The sequence below is a fragment of the Chelon labrosus genome (genome assembly GCF_963514085.1).
Source record: "Chelon labrosus genome assembly, chromosome: 24".
In the NCBI taxonomy this organism is placed as follows: domain Eukaryota; kingdom Metazoa; phylum Chordata; class Actinopteri; order Mugiliformes; family Mugilidae; genus Chelon; species Chelon labrosus.
In genome coordinates, this window is record NC_140357.1 from 13,935,543 (window position 1) to 13,956,864 (window position 21,322).

The window sequence follows — 21,322 nt, forward strand, 5'->3', positions numbered from 1 at the left end:
TGTATATGTATATTTGTGTAAATATATATTTTTTGTGTAAATGTATATTTTACACACATGAGCCACTAATTCTAGCATTAGCTGTTACTGTTAGCAATTAGCATGATGCGCTAGCCACTAATTTTAGCATTGGCTTAGTGTGGTATAGCTTCAAAATAACCACAAAATACATTCTGTACAACAAGTAAAATCAAATGGCTTCAACTGAAATAACGAGCATATCATAATAACTGATCATTAAACATAATCATTTTAATAATAAAAGTCATTGCTGCCATCTTAGTCCAGCTCTTCCGTCTGTCTGGATCAGCTGGTGGAAAACTATACACAGACAAATAGACATGTCAAATAATGTTATGTAATATCCATAATATAATTCTTATGAGTGTTCAACAGCTCATTATTTATTTAATTAAAAACATATTATATTAAATTACTCCAATTATATATATATATATATATATATATATATATATATATATACTGTCATTAATGTTGTTAGAAGCCATAAACATTTCCTAATTTATGTGGTTTGATGACTGTGATAAGCTCCCGCTAGCAACGCGGCGAATTAGCCGGCGGCTAACCCCACTAGCCTCCGCGTTAGCTCGCGGCTAACTTCGCGGTTGAGTCCGCTGCGGTTAGCTCGCGGCTAACATCCGTGTTAGCCGCTGCTAGCTCGCGTCTAACCTCCGTGTTAGCCGCCGCTAGCTCGCTAACATACATGAGCTATGCTGGAAGGCTAGTCGTCAGCTAAATCACTGGGCGGCTAGTAGTTAGCGTCTGTTAGCAGTTGAGCTATTCACTGACCTAATAAGGTGAAGGAAACGGGTCAGGGAGAGAGGGAGGGAGGGGGGGTTCATGGGGTGTTCTGCCTCCCTACTGTAGTGAATGTAATGCTGTGAGAGTCCCTAATGTTTTGTCAGTCTGTGTCTGTAATGCTATAGTGGGAGGGGAGGTGGGAGGTTTGGAGTGGGGGGGTCATAATGTCAGGTTCTGGCCCCCTACAGTACTGCAGTAATGGTTTGGGGGGGTTTTAATGTTTTGGCAGATACTGTTTTCCACTGAGAGCTCTTTTCCCGCCTCTGGTCCCCTTCTGCTGCGTGTGTAAGCTGGTTGGGGTCTGGTTGTCATGGCTACCAGGGTCAACTGCTGCTGAAGTCTCCCTCTCACCTCTGCCTGAGTCAGAGGGAAAGTGCAAACTAGGATTTGCCCTCCGAACAAATGCTTGTATCTCAAGAACTACAAGTGCTATCGAGAAAACAAACACATCGTTAGCGTCAGCCAAGGGTTTTCTACAATTTAGTGTTGTTGCCACGCGCGTACTGCCAAAATTGGGGCCGCAGTCGCTTTGGAAAGAAAGTATGCGACACGAAAAATCGTCGAGAAATCCCTCTCGATTTCCACATACACACACATGGGGAAAAATTCGAAAAGCTGTCGCCGCACTCCTCGCTCAGAGGAGCCTCCAGTCCAAACCGTACGTCCCACACAAATCAAACCAACACCATCTTAAAGCCAACAAAAATCCCTACGTTTTTATGTATTTTTTATCTCTGTACCTCAAAAACTGTGGCCACAGGATCAGAGAGAACCTTTTTTTTTTAGAAAATCTGAAGTTAGTGTCGGTTAGAGTGTGCCCATAGAGCCCCATTATAAACGCTGATTTTTAATCTTTTTCCCCAAATTTCACCAAACGTAAACTGCGACCCTGACCAAACCGTAAAAGGTATCGAAACGCCGTTTTCAGGAAGAGAAAGCTACACTTCCCGTGCCTCGTACAAACTTCCAAGCAAGTTTCTACTACAAAGCATGGCTGAGTAATCGCTCGACAAAGCCAAGCTGGACATTTTGGAATGTTGCCACTTTTTTCGGGCTTCTCCATTCATTTCAATGAGAAATGTTTCGCATTTTTTCGTGAAAAATTCGTGGATTCCTTATAAAAGTAATAGCACACCGATCCCGATAAAGGCGCACGTTTTGATGTAATTTTTGTCGGTGTCGCCCCAAAATTGCGGGGCGAGTTTGAAATCGAAAAAAGGTACGGAAGATGAATAATAATATAGAAGCTTAGAGCTGTATGGGGAGTCGTGTCTCGTGCGTAGCCTTAAGTCAATAATAAAACTGCAAAGAAACACGCAGAAGATCAATAGTGCCTCGTGCCTATGTTACTGGTCCATAGTTACTGGTGGCACATTCTCAGCCACTGGTGAGGGCAAGCTCAGTGGAAGTGCCTCAACATCTCCTCGCCATTCTCTGATACCAGCTCTTCCATCAGTCCATACGCAGAGAACAGGTGTGTCAGCACTTCAGTGGTATTGTGAGAGGTGATGGAAGACATGGGAAAAACTTCCAACCACTTTGAATGGTTATCGATGACCACCAGGAAATACTGCTTGTCCTTCCCCAAATCAATGTGAATTCTCTGCCACACTCTTTCCGGCCATCTCCAGGGGTGCAGCGCTGCGACTGCTGGCATTTTCTGGACAGCTTGGCAGATAGAGCAACCTTTCACCAGCTCTTCAATGTCCCCATCACAGCCAGGCCACCACATGTAGCTGCGGGCGAGAGCTTTCATGCGGCAGATACCTGGGTGCACATGATGAAGGTCTTCCAGTAATCGTTGTTGATAACCTGGGGGTATGATGACTCGCTGGCCCCAAAGACAGTGGCGGTTCTAGACCAGTTTCACTGAGGGGGCCTGGCTGGGGCCAGGGGTTTTGTCAGAGGGGCCCATTCAACCCGGGACAAAAAAAAAGACAAAGATTCAAAATCTTATTTAATTTATTTTTATTTTATAAAAGTAGTGATTAACCATTGTAACCAATAGTTCCAATAGAATAATTCAAATCAAACATAACATTTGAGACACAAGTATAGAAAAAATGATAATAACATATCATAGAATGTATTGACTGATGAACTGATAATGAAAATTACTGTTAGCCTTGTTTCAGTTTCTCAGTTAATTATAATCAATTATATGCAGTTATCAATTATATATACAAAGAACTATAGACATAAGTGGAGAGAAATACACAATAGGGTTGCCAACCGTCCCTTGAAAAACGGAATCGTCCCGTATTTAGAAACAAAAGCACGCATCCCGTATTGAGCTGAAACAGGACGCACTTTGTCCCGTATTACCGTGAGATTCAAAAATAGTGAGTGTCAGTGAAAGTAATAAATAACAGGGCGCTTTATATTAACATTTACGGTAAACTTATCCCAGTCCATCTCCAATGAGCTGACAGCGGGAATACCGCTCGGTACTGTCGCTTGCGAAGAAGAAACAACTTTTCCTCACACTTTCTGTTTGCACTTTTTTTAGCACTATGACAAGAAGAATGTTCTGCTTTCTATTGTTTTATATTAATTTATACAGTTTTAAGTTAAGCAGGACAGGTTTCTGTTGAAGAAATATTTATTTTATTCTGTAAATTTTGTTATTTTATAAACTGTTGAATAATAATTTGTTTTTCATGATTAATTAAATTCAGGTTTGAGTCAAATAGTTAAAAAAATAAATAAAAATCGTTTCACACACAAATAAGGGCTGAAACAATCCACCACGCCGGGAAGGGTGAAGGCATTCGGGTCGGCCGGCCCTGCCAATGAGGTGTCCCTTATTTATTTTTCAGGGAGTTGGTAACCCTTTACACAACACTTCAACAGCCCAGTATATAAATAACATTTATTACAATAGGCTACTGTTGCGAGCTTGTTTTTTGTTGTTGTGGTAAGGTTTAACTAACGTTATAAGCATGCAATCAACTCAAGCTGACATTAACACCTGGTCTGACAGGCTGGTATAATTCATAAAGTTAGCCAACAACATTTCTTGACCAGAAGTCTTACCTTATAACAACACAATATTGTAATCGTTTCACTGCCTCTCGTCGGGTTGATGGTATCGAAACTGACCGCCGTTTTCGGTGGTGTAACGCACTAAAGGATCCGACTAGAATGTTGACCCACGCGCATTAGTTCCGCTTTTTGCGTCGGGGCAATATCACAATTTTACTGTATAATCTTTGTTCGGAGGGGGGGCCACAGGGGGGTCCAGACTCAGTGTTACGGGGGCACTGGCCCCTGTTGGCCCCCCCTTAAAACCGCCACTGCCCAAAGAATGCAGCCTTGTTCCGCTGACAACTCCTGCCTACGTATGAAATGAGGCCGCAGTGCTTCATCGTGCACATAACTGGGCCATCCATTCATTGTGTAGCTCCACACCTTGTTCAGTGTAGAATCTTTTAAAGTGGCTCTCTCACTGTGTTTTGCACACACTGGTAGTTCCTCCAAGTGTGAGAAGTAAAATATACCTCCCTGTTCTCCTGTGTTGTCAACTGAGGCTCTGGGTAGGCGAGAAAAAGCATCAGCGTTTGCATGATCAGCTGATCTCCTGTACTCAATATCGTAGCTATACGCCATGAGGATGAGAGCCTAGCGTTGCATCCTTAATGCTGCTAAAGTTGGAACAGCTGACTTTGGTCCCAGGATAGTTAACAGCGGTTTGTGATCTGTGTGAATTCCCTCCCATACAAATACTTATGGAATTTCTTTACTCCAAAGATGATGGCGAGTGCCTTCTTTTCTATTTGGGCGTATTTTTTTTCAGCCTCAGTTAAAGTCCTTAAAGATGCAAAAGCCACGGGCCGTTCCTCTCCATTTTCCATGACATGAGAAATTACAGCCCCTACTCCATAACACCTTATTCTGCTTTAATAGCTGCTGCATCTTCAAATGCCTTAGCACACTCAGAAGTCCAAACCCACTTAGCCTCTTTTCTCAACAGGTTGTGTAGAGGGTGGAGGATGGTGGAGGAGTTTTGCAGGAAACGGCTGTAGTAATTAAGAAGACCGAAGAAGGACTTCAGCTCTGTGACATTTGTTGGCTCGGGCGCCTTGTTTATGGCTGCAACCTTTCCATCGGTGGGATGTAGGTCATCCCGGTCAATGCGATGTCCCAGATACTCCAAACTGCTCTGAAAAAACTGACATTTAGACAGTTTCACTCGGACACCATGTTTTTCCAGCCGTGTGAGCACTTCATCCAGTCTTTTTAAGTGCTTCTCCTCCGATGAAGCAGTGATGAGAATATCATCCAAGAAACATGTCACATGGTCCAGTCCTTGTAGAATCTGGTCCATAACAGACTGAAAAATTGCAGGTGCGCTGGAAACACCATAGCTGAGACGATGAAATTTGTACAGGCCCTTATGAGTGTTGATCGTCAAGTAGTTCTCTGACTCCTCATCTAAAAGCAGCTGCTGGTAGGCATGAGAGAGGTCAAGCTTACTGAATGATGTTCCTCCTGCTAAGGTAGCGAACAAATCTTCTGTGTTAGGTAATGGGTATGTCTGCTCTTCCATACACTGATTTATACTGACCTTGTTGTCACCACAAATCCTAATTGTTTTATCTGCTTTTGGCACGGTGACTATTGGAGAGGCCCACTCACTTTTCTCAGTCTTTGAAATCACTTTCATTTTTTCCAACCTGTCCAGCTCCTTCTCTGCTGCTTTCTTTAATGCGTAAGGGACTGGGCGAGCTTTGCAGAGGATCGGTGTGGTGCCTGGTTTTACGGGGATGTTGGCTTTAAAACCCTCTATGCAGCCTTGGTTCTCTGAGAACACTGCCTAGTGGCGCTGTAAGACCTCGTTGACTCTTGGGGTCCACTCTGCCTGTGTTAGCACCCGGTGTACAGTGAAAATCTGTTTCCAGTTCAGTTGTAGTTCCTTTAGCCAGTTCCGACCAATCAGAGCTGGTGTACTTCCTTTCACAGTGACAAGAGGTAGAGTGACTTTCTGTGTCTCGTACTGTACTGGTATCACGATGTATCCTTGAACAGCGATACTTTGGCCTGAATATGATTTCAGCTTTAACCTAGGGGCTGGTTTTAAAAGATAACTGTACAGATTTTTCTGGTAATAATCCTCAGATACCACTGACACAGCTGACCCTGTGTCCAGTAGCATTGTTGTGCTCTTATCACAGAGTGCGACATCAACTGTGTACCCCTTCTCACAGCTTGAGGTGCAGTATATTGCATACACTCCAAAAAGTTCAGTTTCTTCATCTCTTCTGGATGTACTTCCCTCAGCTTCTACATACTGAGTTTGAGAAGTGGCTTTTCCCTTTCTACATGCACAGGCTATGTGTCCAATTTTGGAGCAGGTATGACACTTTTCATTTTTAAATCTGCAGTTACGTGCTGAGTGTCTTCCCCCACGTCTGTAGCATGTCTGTTGTGTCCCAAAGTTATTTTTTACTCCCTTTGGCCTTTGTTTTGTGCTTTGTTATTGTTCTCTCGTCTAAGCTTGTAATGCGTGATCAGTACTCTCACCAGATCAGGATACTGCATACTACTCGGGACTGTCGGCGACACCAGATTCTTCAGCAGCTTATAAGCATCAGCCCCAATCACCGAGAGAAACACGCACACCTTTTCATCCTTGATCTCATTTGCCAAAATCCACTGCTCCAAACGTTCCAGATATGACTCAAAATCCTCCTTTGCGTCATTGTATTCATCCACACGACCGATTTGCAGAGCCATGGCAGATTTTTCTGATGCTAACTGCTAGTCCAACTCGTGCCTGGTTCCTCCACGAAAAAAAAAAAGATACTCCGTTTCCTGGACTACGACCAGCTGGCAGATGATGTGATCCAGCTAGCAGTGGAGGTGGTCCAGCTAGCAGCTGATGTGATCCAGCTAGCAATGGTGTTAGCCCAGCTAGCAGTGGAGGTGGTCCAGTTAGCAGTGGTGTTAGTCCAGTTAGCAATGGTGGTGACCTCGTTAGCTGTAGTTGTAGTCCATCATGGTATGTAGCCCAGTTAGCTGCAGTTGTAGCCAAGACTGGTGTGGATGCAGCCCAGCTAGCTGTAGGCCCAGTTTTAATCCAGATAGCTGTGATTGTAAAGCATCCAGGGAATTTGTGTTTACAGATTGAGGACCAGGGTTTAGTTCAACATCACCGACCAGGACCAGTATAAGCAAGAGATTAAGATGGTCAGTAATGGTCGATTTGTAACAGACATTTCGGGTTTACCTGGGGGTGGCCTGGCATGGCCATAGTTCAGTACTCTTGTGAATAGGAGGTGCTGACTCTATTTGGCTGGATACAGGGTTAGATTATCCCTTTGTCTGAGACATGTTGAACTCAATAGAAGATAGAAAGTTATACAGACAATAGAGAAGTATGTTGATAGCATAATCTGCAGTCTTTTCTCTCTTTAAATGACTTTTAGAGCAAACACACAGGACCTGGCAAACTGTGTGACCACACCTCGGCGGCCATCTTGATGTGTGTTGACATGAATAGTTGTCTGAATGTTGTGCTGACGTTTGGATGATGTCTGTAGAAGGCTGACATGATGAAGATCCACAATAACACAAGGACAAAGTCACTCTACTCATTTTAGAGAACAGCTGATTGATCAGGACACATTTCAGACCTCAACACATCTGATTGATCATCAATCATTTCATCTTTTATTCTGTATTCAGGTTGATGAACTGCAGTTTGTCAGAGATCAGCTGTGATTCTCTGGGACCAGCTCTGAAGTCCAACCCCTCCCATCTGAAACATCTGGACCTGAGTAACAACAAAGACCTGAAGGATTCAGGAGTGAAGCAGCTGTGTGGTTTTCTGGAGAGTCCAGACTGTAGACTGGAGACTCTGAGGTCAGTTCACTGTCTGTTACTGTTGTAGATATGTTTAATCACCAACTGAATCAACTCAACTTTATTCATAGAGCACTTTAAAAACAACCACAGCTGAAACAAAGTGCTGTACATAGGTAAGAATAAGAACAGAAGACATAAGACAAACAATTAAAAACAATAAAAACACTAAAAGCACTAAACTAGAGCAGGGTCTCGTGCTGGGTTGAAAGCCAAGGAATAAAAATGGGTTTTAAGACAAGTTTTAAAAATGGACAGTGAGGGGTCTTGTCTGATGTGCAGTGGTAGATGGTTCTATAGTTTGGGAGCAGCAACAGAAAAAGCTCTGTCCCCTCTGAGCTTAGACCTCAGTACCTCTAGGAGCAGCTGAGCAGCTGACCTGAGACATCCAGCAGAAGTGTAAGGATGGAGAAGCTCAGAGAGGTAAGGTGGAGCCAGACCATTTAAAGATTTAAAGGCAAATAAAAGAATCTTCAAATGAACTCTAAAATGAACAGGCAGCCAGTGGAGGGAGGCCAGAATGGGAGTTATGTGCTCCCTCTTACGTCCTCCAGTTAAGAGACCAGCAGCAGCATTCTGGACCAACTGGAGACGTACGAGGGACGACTGGCTGAGCCCAAAATAAAGAAGGTTACAGTAATCCAGCTGAGATGTGATGAAGGCATGGATTACTGTCTCAAAGTGCTGATGAGTCAGAAAGGGCTTCACCTTTACCAGCCTCCTAAGGTGAAAAAAGCTGGACTTAACCACTGCACCAATTCGTTGATCCACTTTAAAATCACTGTCCATCTTAAAACCCAAGTTTGAGACTGCTGGCTTTACATAAGATGACAAGGGGCCCAAATCAACAGGGAGGGGTTCACAAAAGCCACTGGGACCAAACACCATCACCATACTTCCGGCGCCAGCGCGAGCAGGACGCCGATCCAGTAGCTCCGTCCGTGTCGTGTCGTTTTTAGTGCTTAAAGTGTGTTTTTTTTCAACTTTTTTTCTTTTTTTAACTACACGTGCTGTGTAACTTATATATCCTATGGATACAATGTCTTTTTACCGGCAACACAGCGGTGGACAACTTGTTTATTCAAGGGAGAAGCTGCTTTTACTCCAAACAACGGGACGAGCCGGCATTGTTCACCCCATACCTGAGGAGCTGAGGAGGAGGCGACGAGGCCGCAGAGCCGGGGCGAAGGTGAAGGCTAGGCTAGAGGCTAAGCGGTGGAAGTACAAGCCCTCGGTTCCTTCGATCATCATGGGGAATGTTAACTGTCTCACCAACAAGACGGACGAGCTGGCGGCCCTTGTGAGGACCGACAGGACATTCAGGGAGAGCAGTTTACTGTGTCTCTCTGAAACTTGGCTCACTCAGAACACACCGGACGCTAATGTGGATGTACCTGGATTCACGACGGTGAGAGCGGACAGGGACTGCAGGCGCAGCGGCAAACGCAAAGGTGGAGGACTCGGACTGTTTATTAACATCAGGTGGTGCAACCCGGGGCATGTTACGGTGAAGGAGATTGTGTGCAACAGAGACATCGAGTTGCTGGCGGTAGGTCTCAGACCGTATTACATGCCCAGAGAGTTCTCCCACGCCATTGTTGTTTGTGTTTACATCCCTCCGCGTGCACACGCCGAGACCGCGTGTGACGTCATCCACTCCACCGTAGCGGGACTGCAAACGCAACACCCAGACGCCTTCATCGCCATCTCTGGGGATTTTAACCATGTCACACTGGACTCCACACTACCAGACTTTCACCAGTTTGTAAGCTGCCCCACCAGGAAGAACAGGACGTTAGACCTCCTGTATGCCAACGTGAAGGAAGCTTACACTGCCACTCCTCTGCCACCACTGGGAAAGTCTGACCATAACCTGGTCCTGCTCACACCACACTACAAGGCAAAGATCCAGAGACAGTCCACAACCACACGCTCCTTCAGGAAGTGGTCTCCTGAGGCAGTGGAGGCTCTGAGGGACTGCTTTGAATCTACTGACTGGAACGTCCTGCAGGACGCACATGGTGAGGACATCGAGGGGGTCACCCACTGCACTACTGACTACCTGAACTTCTGTATGGATGTTGTGGTCCCCATTAGGACTGTACGCTGCTTCCCGAACAACAAGCCCTGGATCACCAGTGATGTCAAGGACATCCTTAACAGGAAGAAGAGGGCATTCAAGGATGGTGACCGAGACGAGCTGAAGCGTGTACAGGGGGAACTCAAGGTCCAGCTGAGAGAGGCAAAGGAGGAGTACAGAAGGAAGGTGGAACAGAAGCTGCAGCACAACAACATGAGGGAGGTCTGGGATGGCATGAAAACCATCACAGGCTGCAAGAAGAAGGGCAGCAGCACAGAAGAGGGGGATGCTGAGAGAGCAAACCAGCTGAACCTGTTTTTTAACAGATTTGATACTCCAGCTCCCACAGACAGTGACTGCCCACTCCACACCCCCATCACGTCCATCATCACCTCGGACTGCAGAGCTCTCCCACCTACCTCCCCCACAGACAGTTCAAACCACCTCCCCCTCCCCACCACCACCCCCACAGACAGTTCAAACCACCTCCCCCTCCCCACCACCACCACGGACAGTTCAACCCCCCTCCCCACCACCCCTACAGACAGTTCAACCCACCTCCCCCTCCCCACCACCACCACGGACAGTTCAACCCCCCTCCCCTTCACCATCACCAAGGATCAGGTGAGCAGAGAGCTGAGGAGGCTGCGCCCAAGGAAAGCAGCGGGCCCAGACAAAGTGTGTCCAAGGATGCTCAAGGCCTGCTCTGCTGAATTGGGGGAGCCGCTTCAGCATGTCTTCAACCTGAGCCTGCAGCTGGGGAGGGTCCCCGTGCTCTGGAAGACTTCATGTCTCATCCCAGTTCCCAAAACAAAACACCCCAGGGAGCCAGGTGACTTCAGACCAGTTGCATTAACATCCCACATCATGAAGACTTTTGAACGGCTGCTGCTCCATCTCCTCAGACCCCAGGTCCACCACGCACAGGATCCACTGCAGTTTGGATACCAGGAGAAGGTGGGCGTGGAGGATGCCATCCTCTATCTGTTACACAGGGCTTATTCTCATCTGGACAAGGAGAGCGGCGCTGTGAGAATCATGTTTTTTGATTTTTCCAGCGCCTTCAACACCATCCGGCCCTTCCTGCTGAGAGACAAGCTGACAGAGATGAGGGTGGACTCACACCTGGTGAGATGGATTACAGACTACCTCACAGAGAGACCACAGTATGTCAGACTGAAGGACTGCACGTCGGACACTGTGGTCAGCAGCACCGGAGCACCACAGGGGACCGTGCTCTCTCCCGTCCTCTTCACCTTGTACACATCTGACTTCCAGTACAACTCTGAGCTCTGCCACATGCAGAAATACTCAGATGACACTGCGATAGTTGGCTGTATCAAGGATGGACGGGTGGAGGAGTACAGGAGCCTGGTCGCGGACTTCATGAGGTGGTGCAGGTCCAACCATCTGCAGCTGAACACCTCCAAGACCAAGGAGATGGTGGTGGACTTCAGAAGGAAGAAATCACATCTCCAACCTGTGTCCATCAACGGGGTCGATGTGGAGGTGGTCCGGACTTACAAATATCTGGGGCTGCAGCTGGACGACAGGCTGGACTGGACTACAAACATGGACACACTCCACAGGAAAGGACAGAGCCGTCTGTACTTCCTGAGAAGGCTGGGGTCCTTCAACGTCTGCAAAAAACTGCTGCAGATGTTTTACCAGTCTGTGGTGGCCAGCGTCCTCTTCTATGCTGTGGTTTGCTGGGGAGGAAGCAGCAAGAAGAGGGACGCTGCTCGACTGGACAGACTGGTGAGGAGGGCTGGCTCAGTGGTGGGCACAGAGCTGGACTCTCTGGTGACAGTGGCAGAGAGAAGGACCCTGGACAAACTGCTGTCCATACTGGACAACGCCCACCACCCTCTGCACAACACCTTCATCAGGCAGAGGAGTGTGTTCAGTGGCAGGCTGCTGTCTCAGTCCTGCTCCACCAACAGACTGAAAAACTCTTTCGTCCCCCTGGCCATCAGGCTGTACAACAGCTCTCAGTGATGGCAGGAGACACAATAGACAATGGACAAATCTTTTGCACCTACTTACTGGACACTCTGTCATTTACCATGTCTGTCTACCTCTGCTACATCTGGTGACTGTGATTTTCATTCATTTTCTCCCATTTGTAGCTCTCATATTTATAAAAAAAAAAAAAAAAAACCCTTCTACTTCTACTGGTCACTTTATATTTATATTTCTAACAGGTCACTTTATATTTATATTTCTAACAGGTCACTTTATATTTTTAACATAGTTTATAGTTGTATAAACATTTTATTTCTAGTCACTTTCTATTTTTTATATAGCTTTTGTATTTTATGTTCAATGTTTGTAACTGCTATTTTATGTTCAATGTTTGTAACTGCTACTGGATGCTTGAATTTCCCTTGGGATTAATAAAGTATCTATCTATCTCTATCTATCTATCTATCACTTCTGTTTTATTTTCATTAACATTTAAAAAGTTCAAGACCATCCAGGTTTCAATGTCTTCAAGACACAACAGGAGTGGTTTGAGTGAGAAGGCATCCTTCTTCTTTAGTGGCACATATATCTGACTATCGTCAGCATAACAGTGAAAGGAGATACCATGCTTTCTAAAGATGGAACCCAGAGGCAGTAGATGCAGTGAAAAAAGCAGGGGCCCTAAAACTGAACCCTGTGGAACCCCATATGACAGCGGAGCAGAGCAGGACTCAGAACCACCAAGGCTGACACACATAGTCCTGTCTGCCAGATAAGACCTGAGCCAATCCAGAGCACTACCACAAATGTCCAATAGGTGTTGTAACTGAGCCACTAAGATGTTATGGTCCACAGGGTCAAAGGCTGCTGTCAGGTCCAGCAGGACAAGAATAACAAAGTCACCAGAGTCATTTACCAGGAGGATGTCATTAAAAACTCTTAACAAAGCTGACTCAGTGCTATGCAGTGTTTAAAACCAGACTGAAAGACCTCCAAGACATCATGCTCATCCAGAAAGGATTTGAACTGAGCATCAACAACTTTCTCCAAGATATTTGAGATAAAAGGCAGCTTGGAGATGGGTCTGAAATTGACCAGCACACTGAGATGGAGGCCAGGTTTCTTAATCAGGGGTTGAACCACTGCATGTTTAAAACTAAGGGGAACAACACCAGAGGACAGACTGCTGTTAATAATGGACAGAACTGACTGCCCTATACTTGGAAAGACCTCTTTAAAAAGTGAGGAGGGACAGTGTCACAGGGAGATCCTGATGGCTTAATATGGGCAACCACATCTTCTAAAAACAACAGAGACACCAACTCAAACTTCTCAAACACAGCAGAGCAAGGAACAGGGTCAGAAGGGTCAGATGTAGGAGCTGAGATGAGAGACCTCACAGTAGCAACCTTATCAGTGAAAAAGTTCAGGAAGCTATTGAACATTTCAGGGGATGTCTCAGTGCAAACAGGCTGTGGGGCATTAAGAACAGTGTCAATGGTTTTAAATAACACACCTGGGTTGTGATGGTTGGACTCCATCAGTTTTACCAAGTGTTCCCTTTTGGCCTCTTTAACAGTGTTCTGGTAATGGCTCCAACAGTCCTTCAGGATCTGGAAAGAAACCTGCAGAAAGACCATGAGAGAGAACAAGGTCTAATGTGGGACCAGACACACACTGCACCAAATTAAAAGAGTCAATAATGTTTAAAAAGTCCTTCACCAACGGCTTATCAGGACAAACACGAATATTAAAATCTCCAATAAAAAGGACACCATCATACTTAGGCATCATTTCAGACAGAAGATCAGAAAAGTCATTAATGAAGTCCTTATTGTATTTGGGGGGTCGGTAAATGACAGCGTACAGCACCGGGTCAGAGCGACCCACCTCAAATAAGGTGGCTTCAAAGCTGGAGATTGAAGATGAGACAGAACGCTGTTTCCATTTAAAAGCATTGATGTAAACAGTAGCTGTTCCTCCACCACGACCCCATGTCTATGGGGAGTTGAAATAAGAACAACCTGTCGCTAAAAGTTCAACCGAGCGCTGCAGTCACCGGCACCCATCCAAGTCCCTGTCACACAGAGGAAATCCAGGCCATGGGAGCTGTAGAAATCCATCAGGATAAAGGTTTGGTTCACCAGTCATCTGGGCCTCATCTACTAAGAGTTGCGTAGATTTCCTTCTAAATCGTTACGTAAGTTCAGATTTAGAAGCATTTCGAAGCACATTTCCTTTGTACATCCCGATTGAGCGTACCCGACTCCTCCCTGTCCACGCCCCTTTTAAATATGCAACTCCCCATCCACGCCCATTTTAAATAAGCAAATTATATTTAAATTGACCCTGCACCTGAGATTCCCCTCTCTGGAGACGCTACTCACTGGAGTGGAGATGTGCAACAATGTCCTCTTTGGCACGCTGCCACAATGTTGGTTACTTGCATTTGCGAATCACGTATGATCTGTACACTGATTGAATGAAAATGTTTCGTGTTGACATTTACAAATTCATGCGATGGCGCTTTTATAGCAATGTGTGTGCAGTCGATAGCTCCGATTACATTCAGAAAACCGTCTCTATCTGCAAATTGCTCTTTAATGTTGACCTGTTCAGATGCATTGTATGGGAATCTGATATACCTGGCTGACATACGGATAACTCCGTCCCACACTGCTAGCATGGCTCTGCCTAGGGTCGACCAGCACAGTCCCGATCGGTCGGAGTAATAGTTTTCACATTGATGACAGTTTCCCGGCATCACCTCTAAGTGTCGCCAAAGGATCGACATCTGTAGAATCCAGCGTACGCCAGCCACGTCGTTGGCGTAGGGACGTACAAAATTCCCGGACATTTCACTCTTGATACATCTGAACTTTTACGTGAGCGAGTACTTACGTAACATTTTTGTACTTAAGCAACGTTCGTACATGAGGCCCCTGGTGTTCACCAGGTCAGTCCTGGCAGGAGCTGGAGTCTGTGGTTCAGTGGATCAGGGGTCCTGGGACAGCGTCTTATTGATGTGTGTTGACATGAATAGTTGTCTGAATGTTGTGCTGACGTTTGGATGATGTCTGTAGAAGGCTGACATGATGAAGATCCACAATAACACAAGGACAAAGTCACTCTACTCAGTTTAGAGAACAGCTGATTGATCAGGACACATTTCAGACCTCAACACATCTGATTGATCATCAATCATTTCATCTTTTATTCTTTATTCAGATTGGAAAGCTGCAGTTTGTCAGAGATCTGCTGTGATTCTCTGGTCTCAGCTCTGAAGTCCAACCCCTCCCATCTGAAACATCTGGACCTGAGTGGAAACTACAACCTGCAGGATTCAGGAGTGAAGCAGCTGTGTGGTTTTCTGGAGAGTCCAGACTGTAGACTGGAGACTCTGAGGTCAGTTCACTGTCTGTTACTGTTGTAGATCTGATATGTTTAATCACTAACTGAATCAACTCAGCTCAACTTTATTTATAGAGCACTTTAAAAACAACCACAGCTGAAACAAAGTGCTGTACATAGGTAAGAATAAGAACAGAAGACATAAGACAAACAATTAAAAACAATAAAAACACTAAAAGCACTAAACTAGAGCAGGGTCTCATGCTGGGTTGAAAGGCAAGGAATAAAAATGGGTCTTAAGACAAGTTTTAAAAATGGACAGTGAGGGGTCTTGTCAGATGTGCAGTGGTAGATGGTTCTATAGTTTGGGAGCAGCAACAGAAAAAGCTCTGTCCCCTCTGAGCTTAGACCTCAGTACCTCTAGGAGCAGCTGATCAGCTGACCTGAGACACCCAGCAGAAGTGTAAGGATGGAGAAGCTCAGAGAGGTAAGGTGGAGCCAGACCATTTAAAGATTTAAAGGCAAATAAAAGAATCTTCAAATGAACTGTAAAATGCACAGGCAGCCAGTGGAGGGAGGCCAGAATGGGAGTTATGTGGTCCCTCTTACGTCCTCCAGTTAAGAGACCAGCAGCAGCAATCTGGACCAACTGGAGACGTACGAGGGACGACTGGCTGAGCCCAAAATAAAGAGGGTTACAGTAATCCAGCTGAGATGTGATGAAGGCATGGATTACTGTCTCAAAGTGCTGATGAGTCAGAAAGGGCTTCACCTTTACCAGCCTCCTAAGGTGAAAAAAGCTGGACTTAACCACTGCACCAATTTGTTGATCCACTTTAAAATCACTGTCCATCTTAAAACCCAAGTTTGAGACTGCTGGCTTTACATAAGATGACACGGGGCCCAAATCAACAGGGAGGGGTTCACAAAAGCCACTGGGACCAAACACCATCACTTCTGTTTTATTTTCATTAACATTTAAAAAGTTCAAGACCATCCAGGTTTTAATGTCTTCAAGACACAAAAGGAGTGGTTTGAGTGAGAAGGCATCCTTCTTCTTTCGTGGCATATATATCTGACTATCGTCAGCATAACAGTGAAAGGAGATACCATGCTTTCTAAAGATGGAACCCAGAGGCAGTAGATACAATGAAAAAAAGCAGGGGCCCTAAAACTGAACCGTGTGGAACCCCATATGACAGCGGAGCAGAGCAGGACTCAGAACCACCAAGGCTGACACACATAGTCCTGTCTGCCAGATAAGACCTGAGCCAATCCAGAGCACTACCTCAAATGTCCACGAGGTATTGTAACTGAGCCACTAAGATGTTATGGTCCACATGGTCAAAGGCTGCTGTCAGGTCCAGCAGGACAAGAATAACAAAGTCACCAGAGTCATTTACCATGAGGATGTCATTTAAAAACTCTTAACAAAGCTGACTCAGTGCCAAAGCAGTGTTTAAAACCAGACTGAAAGACCTCCAAGACATCATGCTCATCCAGAAAAGATTTGAACTGAGCATCAACAACTTTCTCCAAGATATTTGAGATAAAAAGCAGTTTGGAAATGGGTCTGAAATTGGCCAGGACACTGAGATGGAGGCCAGGTTTCTTAATCAGGGGTTGTACCACTGCATGTTTAAAACTAAGGGGAACAACACCAGAGGACAGACTGCTGTTAATAATGGACACAACTGACTGCCCTATACTTGGAAAGACCTCTTTAAAAAGTGAGGAGGGACAGTGTCACAGGGAGATCCTGATGGCTTAATATGGGCAACCACATCTTCTAAAAACAACAGAGACACAGACTCAAACTTCTCAAACACAGCAGAGCAAGGAACAGGATCAGAAGGGTCAGATGTAGGAGCTGAGATGAGAGACCTCACAGTAGCAACCATATCAATAAAAAAGTTCAGGAAGCTATTGAACATTTCAGGGGATGTCTCAGTGCAAACAGGCTGTGGGGCATTAAGAACAGTGTCAATGGTTTTAAATAACACACCTGGGTTGTGATGGTTGGACTCCATCAGTTTTACCAAGTGTTCCCTTTTGGCCTCTTTAACAGTGTTCTGGTAATGGCTCCAACAGTCCTTCAGGATCTGGAAAGAAACCTGCAGAAAGACCGTGAGAGAGAACAAGGTCTAATGTGGGACCAGACACACACTGCACCAACTTAAAAGAGTCAATAATGTTTAAAAAGTCCTCCACCAACGGCTTATCAGGACAACACACATGAATATTAAAATCTCCAATAAAAAGGACACCATCATACTTAGGCATCATTTCAGCCAGAAGATCAGAAAAGTCATTAATGAAGTCCTTATTGTATTTGGGGGGTCGGTAAATGACAGCGTACAGCACCGGGTCAGAGCGACCCACCTCAAATAAGGTGGCTTCAAAGCTGGAGATTGAAGATGAGACAGAACGCTGCTTCCATTTAAAAGCATTGATGTAAACAGTAGCTGTTCCTCCACCACGACCCCATGTCTGTGGGGAGTTGAAATAAGAACAACCTGTCGCTAAAAGTTCAACCAGAGCGCTGCAGTCACCGGCACCCATCCAAGTCTCTGTCACACAGAGGAAATCCAGGCCACGGGAGCTGTAGAAATCCATCAGGATAAAGGTTTTGTTCACCAGTCATCTGGTGTTCACCAGGTCAATCCTGGCAGGAGCTGGAGTCTATGGTTCAGTGGATCAGGGGTCCTGGGACAGCGTCTTATTGATGTGTGTTGACATGAATAGTTGTCTGAATGTTGTTCTGACGTTTGGATGATGTCTGTAGAAGGCTGACATGATGAAGATCCACAATAACACAAGGACAAAGTCACTCTACTCATTTTAGAGAACAGCTGATTGATCAGGACACATTTCAGACCTCAACACATCTGATTGATCATCAATCATTTCATCTTTTATTCTTTCTTCAGGTTGAGGAGCTGGAGTTTCTTAGAGATCAGCTGTGATTCTCTGGTCTCAGCTCTGAAGTCCAACCCCTCCCATCTGAAACATCTGGACCTGAGTATGAACACCCTAAAGGATTCAGGAGTGAAGCAGCTGTGTGGTTTTTTAGAGAGTCGAGACTGTAGACTGGAGACTCTGGGGTCAGTTCACTGTCTGTTACTGTTGTAGATCTGATATGTTTAATCACCAGCTGAATCTAATTCATGTTCATCCAGAACTTTCCTCCATAAATCTGTAAATGACCTTTAGTTCAAGACGAGTGTTTGTATGAGAAACTGTAGAAAATGTCCACTGTTAGTTGTTAAAGTCAATGAATGTTTCTGATTAGAACTGAAGAGTCACATATGGATCCAGAAGATCCTCTGAACTCACATTTGTTTCAACTGATAATCTGATTGATCATCAATCATTTCATCTTTTATTCTTTATTCAGACTGAGTTTGTGCAGGTTGTCAGAGATCAGCTGTGATTCTCTGGGACCAGCTCTGAAGTCCAACCCCTCCCATCTGAAACATCTGGACCTGAGTATGAACGACCCGAAGGATTCAGGAGTGAAGCATCTGTGTGGTTTTCTGGAGAGTCCAGACTGTAGACTGGAGACTCTGGAGTGAGTTCACTGTCTGTTACTGTTGTAGATTTGATATGTTTAATCCCCAACTGAATCAACTCAACTCAACTTTATTTGTAGAGCACTTTAAAAACCACAGCTGAAACAAAGTGCTGTACATAGGGAAGAATAAGAACAGAATACATAAGACAAACAATTAAAAACAATAAAAACACTAAAAGCACTAAACTAGAGCAGGGTCTCATGCTGGGTTTTAAGACAAGTTTTAAAAATGGACAGTGAGGGGTCTTGTCTGATGTGCAGTGGTAGATGGTTCTATAGTTTGGGAGCAGCAACAGAAAAAGCTCTGTCCCCTCTGAGCTTAGACCTCAGTACCTCTAGGAGCAGCTGATCAGCTGACCTGAGACACCCAGCAGAAGTGTAAGGATGGAGAAGCTCAGAGAGGTAAGGTGGAGCCAGACCATTTAAAGATTTAAAGGCAAATAAAAGAATCTTCAAATGAACTCTAAAATGCACAGGCAGCCAGTGGAGGGAGGCCAGAATGGGAGTTATGTGCTCCCTCTTACGTCCTCCAGTTAAGAGACCAGCAGCAGCATTCTGGACCAAGTAGAGACGTACGAGGGACGACTGGCTGAGCCCAAAATAAAGAGGGTTACAGTAATCTAGCTGAGATGTGATGAAGGCATGGATTACTGTCTCAAAGTGATGATGAGTCAGAAAGGGCTTCACCTTTACCAGCCTCCTAAGGTGAAAAAAGCTGGACTTAACCACTGCACCAATTTGTTGATCTACTTTAAAATCACTGTCCATCTTAAAACCCAAGTTTGAGACTGCTGGCTTTACATAAGATGACAAGGTGCCCAAATCAACAGGGAGGGGTTCACAAAAGCCACTGGGACCAAACACCATCACTTCTGTTTTAGTTTCATTAACATTTAAAAAGTTCAAGACCATCCAGGTTTTGCTTCAACAACTTTCTCCAAGATATTTGAGATAAAAGGCAGCTTGGAGATGGGTCTGAAATTGACCAGCACACTGAGATGGAGGCCAGGTTTCTTAATCAGGGGTTGAACCACTGCATGTTTAAAACTAAGGGGAATAATGTTGTGGCCTAGATATAAATATCCATCCATCCATCCATCCATCTTCTAAACCCGTTTAGTCCTGTTAAGGGTCACGGGGGTCTGCTGGAGCCTATCCCAGCTGTCATCGGGCGAGAGGCAGGGGTACACCCTGGACAGGTCGCCAGTCCATCGCAGGGCCACACACAGAGACAGACAACCATTCACACTCACATTCACACCTACGGCCACTGTGCCGCCCTAGATATAAATATTTTTATTTAAGGCAGTTTGTTATTTCAGTTGTATTTTAATTTTATTAGTGTGTTACATGACTTGGACTGAGGTCAGTGGTCAGGTGATGTCATCACCCGGAGGAGAGTAGGAGGGACAGTTTTTCATTTCTTTTATGTTTGTTTGTTTTACAAGCCTGTGTTTGCTAAAAAAGAAACGGATGTAGAACCAGGAAAAATAAAGTTACAGAAGTGTGAGACGATGTCTCTACTTGAGAGTGCAACATGAACTTGGTGTTTCCACCCGGTCCAAGTTTTTCTTCAGCGTGAAGCTAGCTGCTAACCAAGCCTGCGGACTTCAAAAGCCACAGACGGTGAAGGTCAACGTTTTCTATCATGTCAGAACTACAACAGATGTCACCTGAGTGGGAAAGTATCGTGGCAGAGGTAGAAGAAAAGTTACTGGATCTGACTGATGTGTGAGCAGCACTTAGCCTTACAGTGGATGAACGTGACAAAGACTTACCTCACCAGTTGAGAAGGCTCATTGTTCATTATATAGAAGGAGAAGATATTATCTCAAGGGAGGATGAAGGAATGTCTGTTTTGTTGAGGATAGCAATAAATCCCTGCCTCCAAGCGCAGTCCAAGAGCACAACCTGCTGGACAAAAATGAAACAGCATCTGATAATACAGATGCAAAGAGAAGGCGGTTCAAACCTGAATTCAACAGCTGCTGTAGATAGTCACAATATGTTTTTTGTCCCTCAGCTGTACAGGACTGTTGAAGGAGGAACTGTTCCCTCTCCTTCAGTCCAGGTTCTTTCTACCTATTGGAAAGGTTAGTCTGACTATGAATAGACCACCTGACAACTTCTCTCCAACTGACAGTTTATTTAGCAGCAGAGAATAGGTCCAGAGTCAGCGCTGAGACTTCAGCTTAACCACCTTATGGGTAGAAAAGGAGAAGCCCCCAACTATGTGTGCACACAAGTTTGATTCTATCTGGGCTCCACCCGAGGACAATAGGAGGAGCGCCGCCTTTAGTGGATCAGTAGTTTCCCATGTGTAGCTGAGGCCGGCTCTAACTGGTTTCTACAAGGTGAAATATTAGAGTGTGGTGCATCTTATCTAGTGAGCAAAGCTGCAGCAAAGTGGTCAACAAGCCCGTATCTGGTATGATAGAAGAAGAAGACTTCTTTCTGGTTCTGACCTCACATAACTCTTTAATATCCAACAGGACAGAGTTAAAAATAACTGGACAAATTGGGGAATCAGGGTTAGGTTTGGGGACAAAGAAGTAATCCTACTCATAAAGAGAAAGGTTACTATGCACAGGCACAGGTTGTATGTTTATGCAAGTTAAAGCAGGGTTAAATGTGCTCCTTTAACGGTGGGGTAAAATTAAAAGAAT

At 45.0% G+C, this 21,322-nt stretch overlaps 1 protein-coding gene across 1 annotated transcript in view; it reads left to right on the top strand.

Annotated features, from left to right (window-relative positions):
- The window catches only part of LOC311509578 (NACHT, LRR and PYD domains-containing protein 14-like), a gene marked incomplete at both ends in the record, with an annotated part of 67,560 nt that overhangs the window by 19,858 nt on the left and 26,380 nt on the right, over positions 1 to 21,322 (top strand). The window contains 3 exons of the mRNA XM_084574810.1: positions 7,510 to 7,678; positions 8,837 to 9,928; positions 14,973 to 15,136. Of these exons, the coding sequence (XP_084430936.1) occupies positions 7,510 to 7,678; positions 8,837 to 9,928; positions 14,973 to 15,136 (1,425 nt within the window). The remainder of the gene's footprint in view (positions 1 to 7,509; positions 7,679 to 8,836; positions 9,929 to 14,972; positions 15,137 to 21,322) is intronic.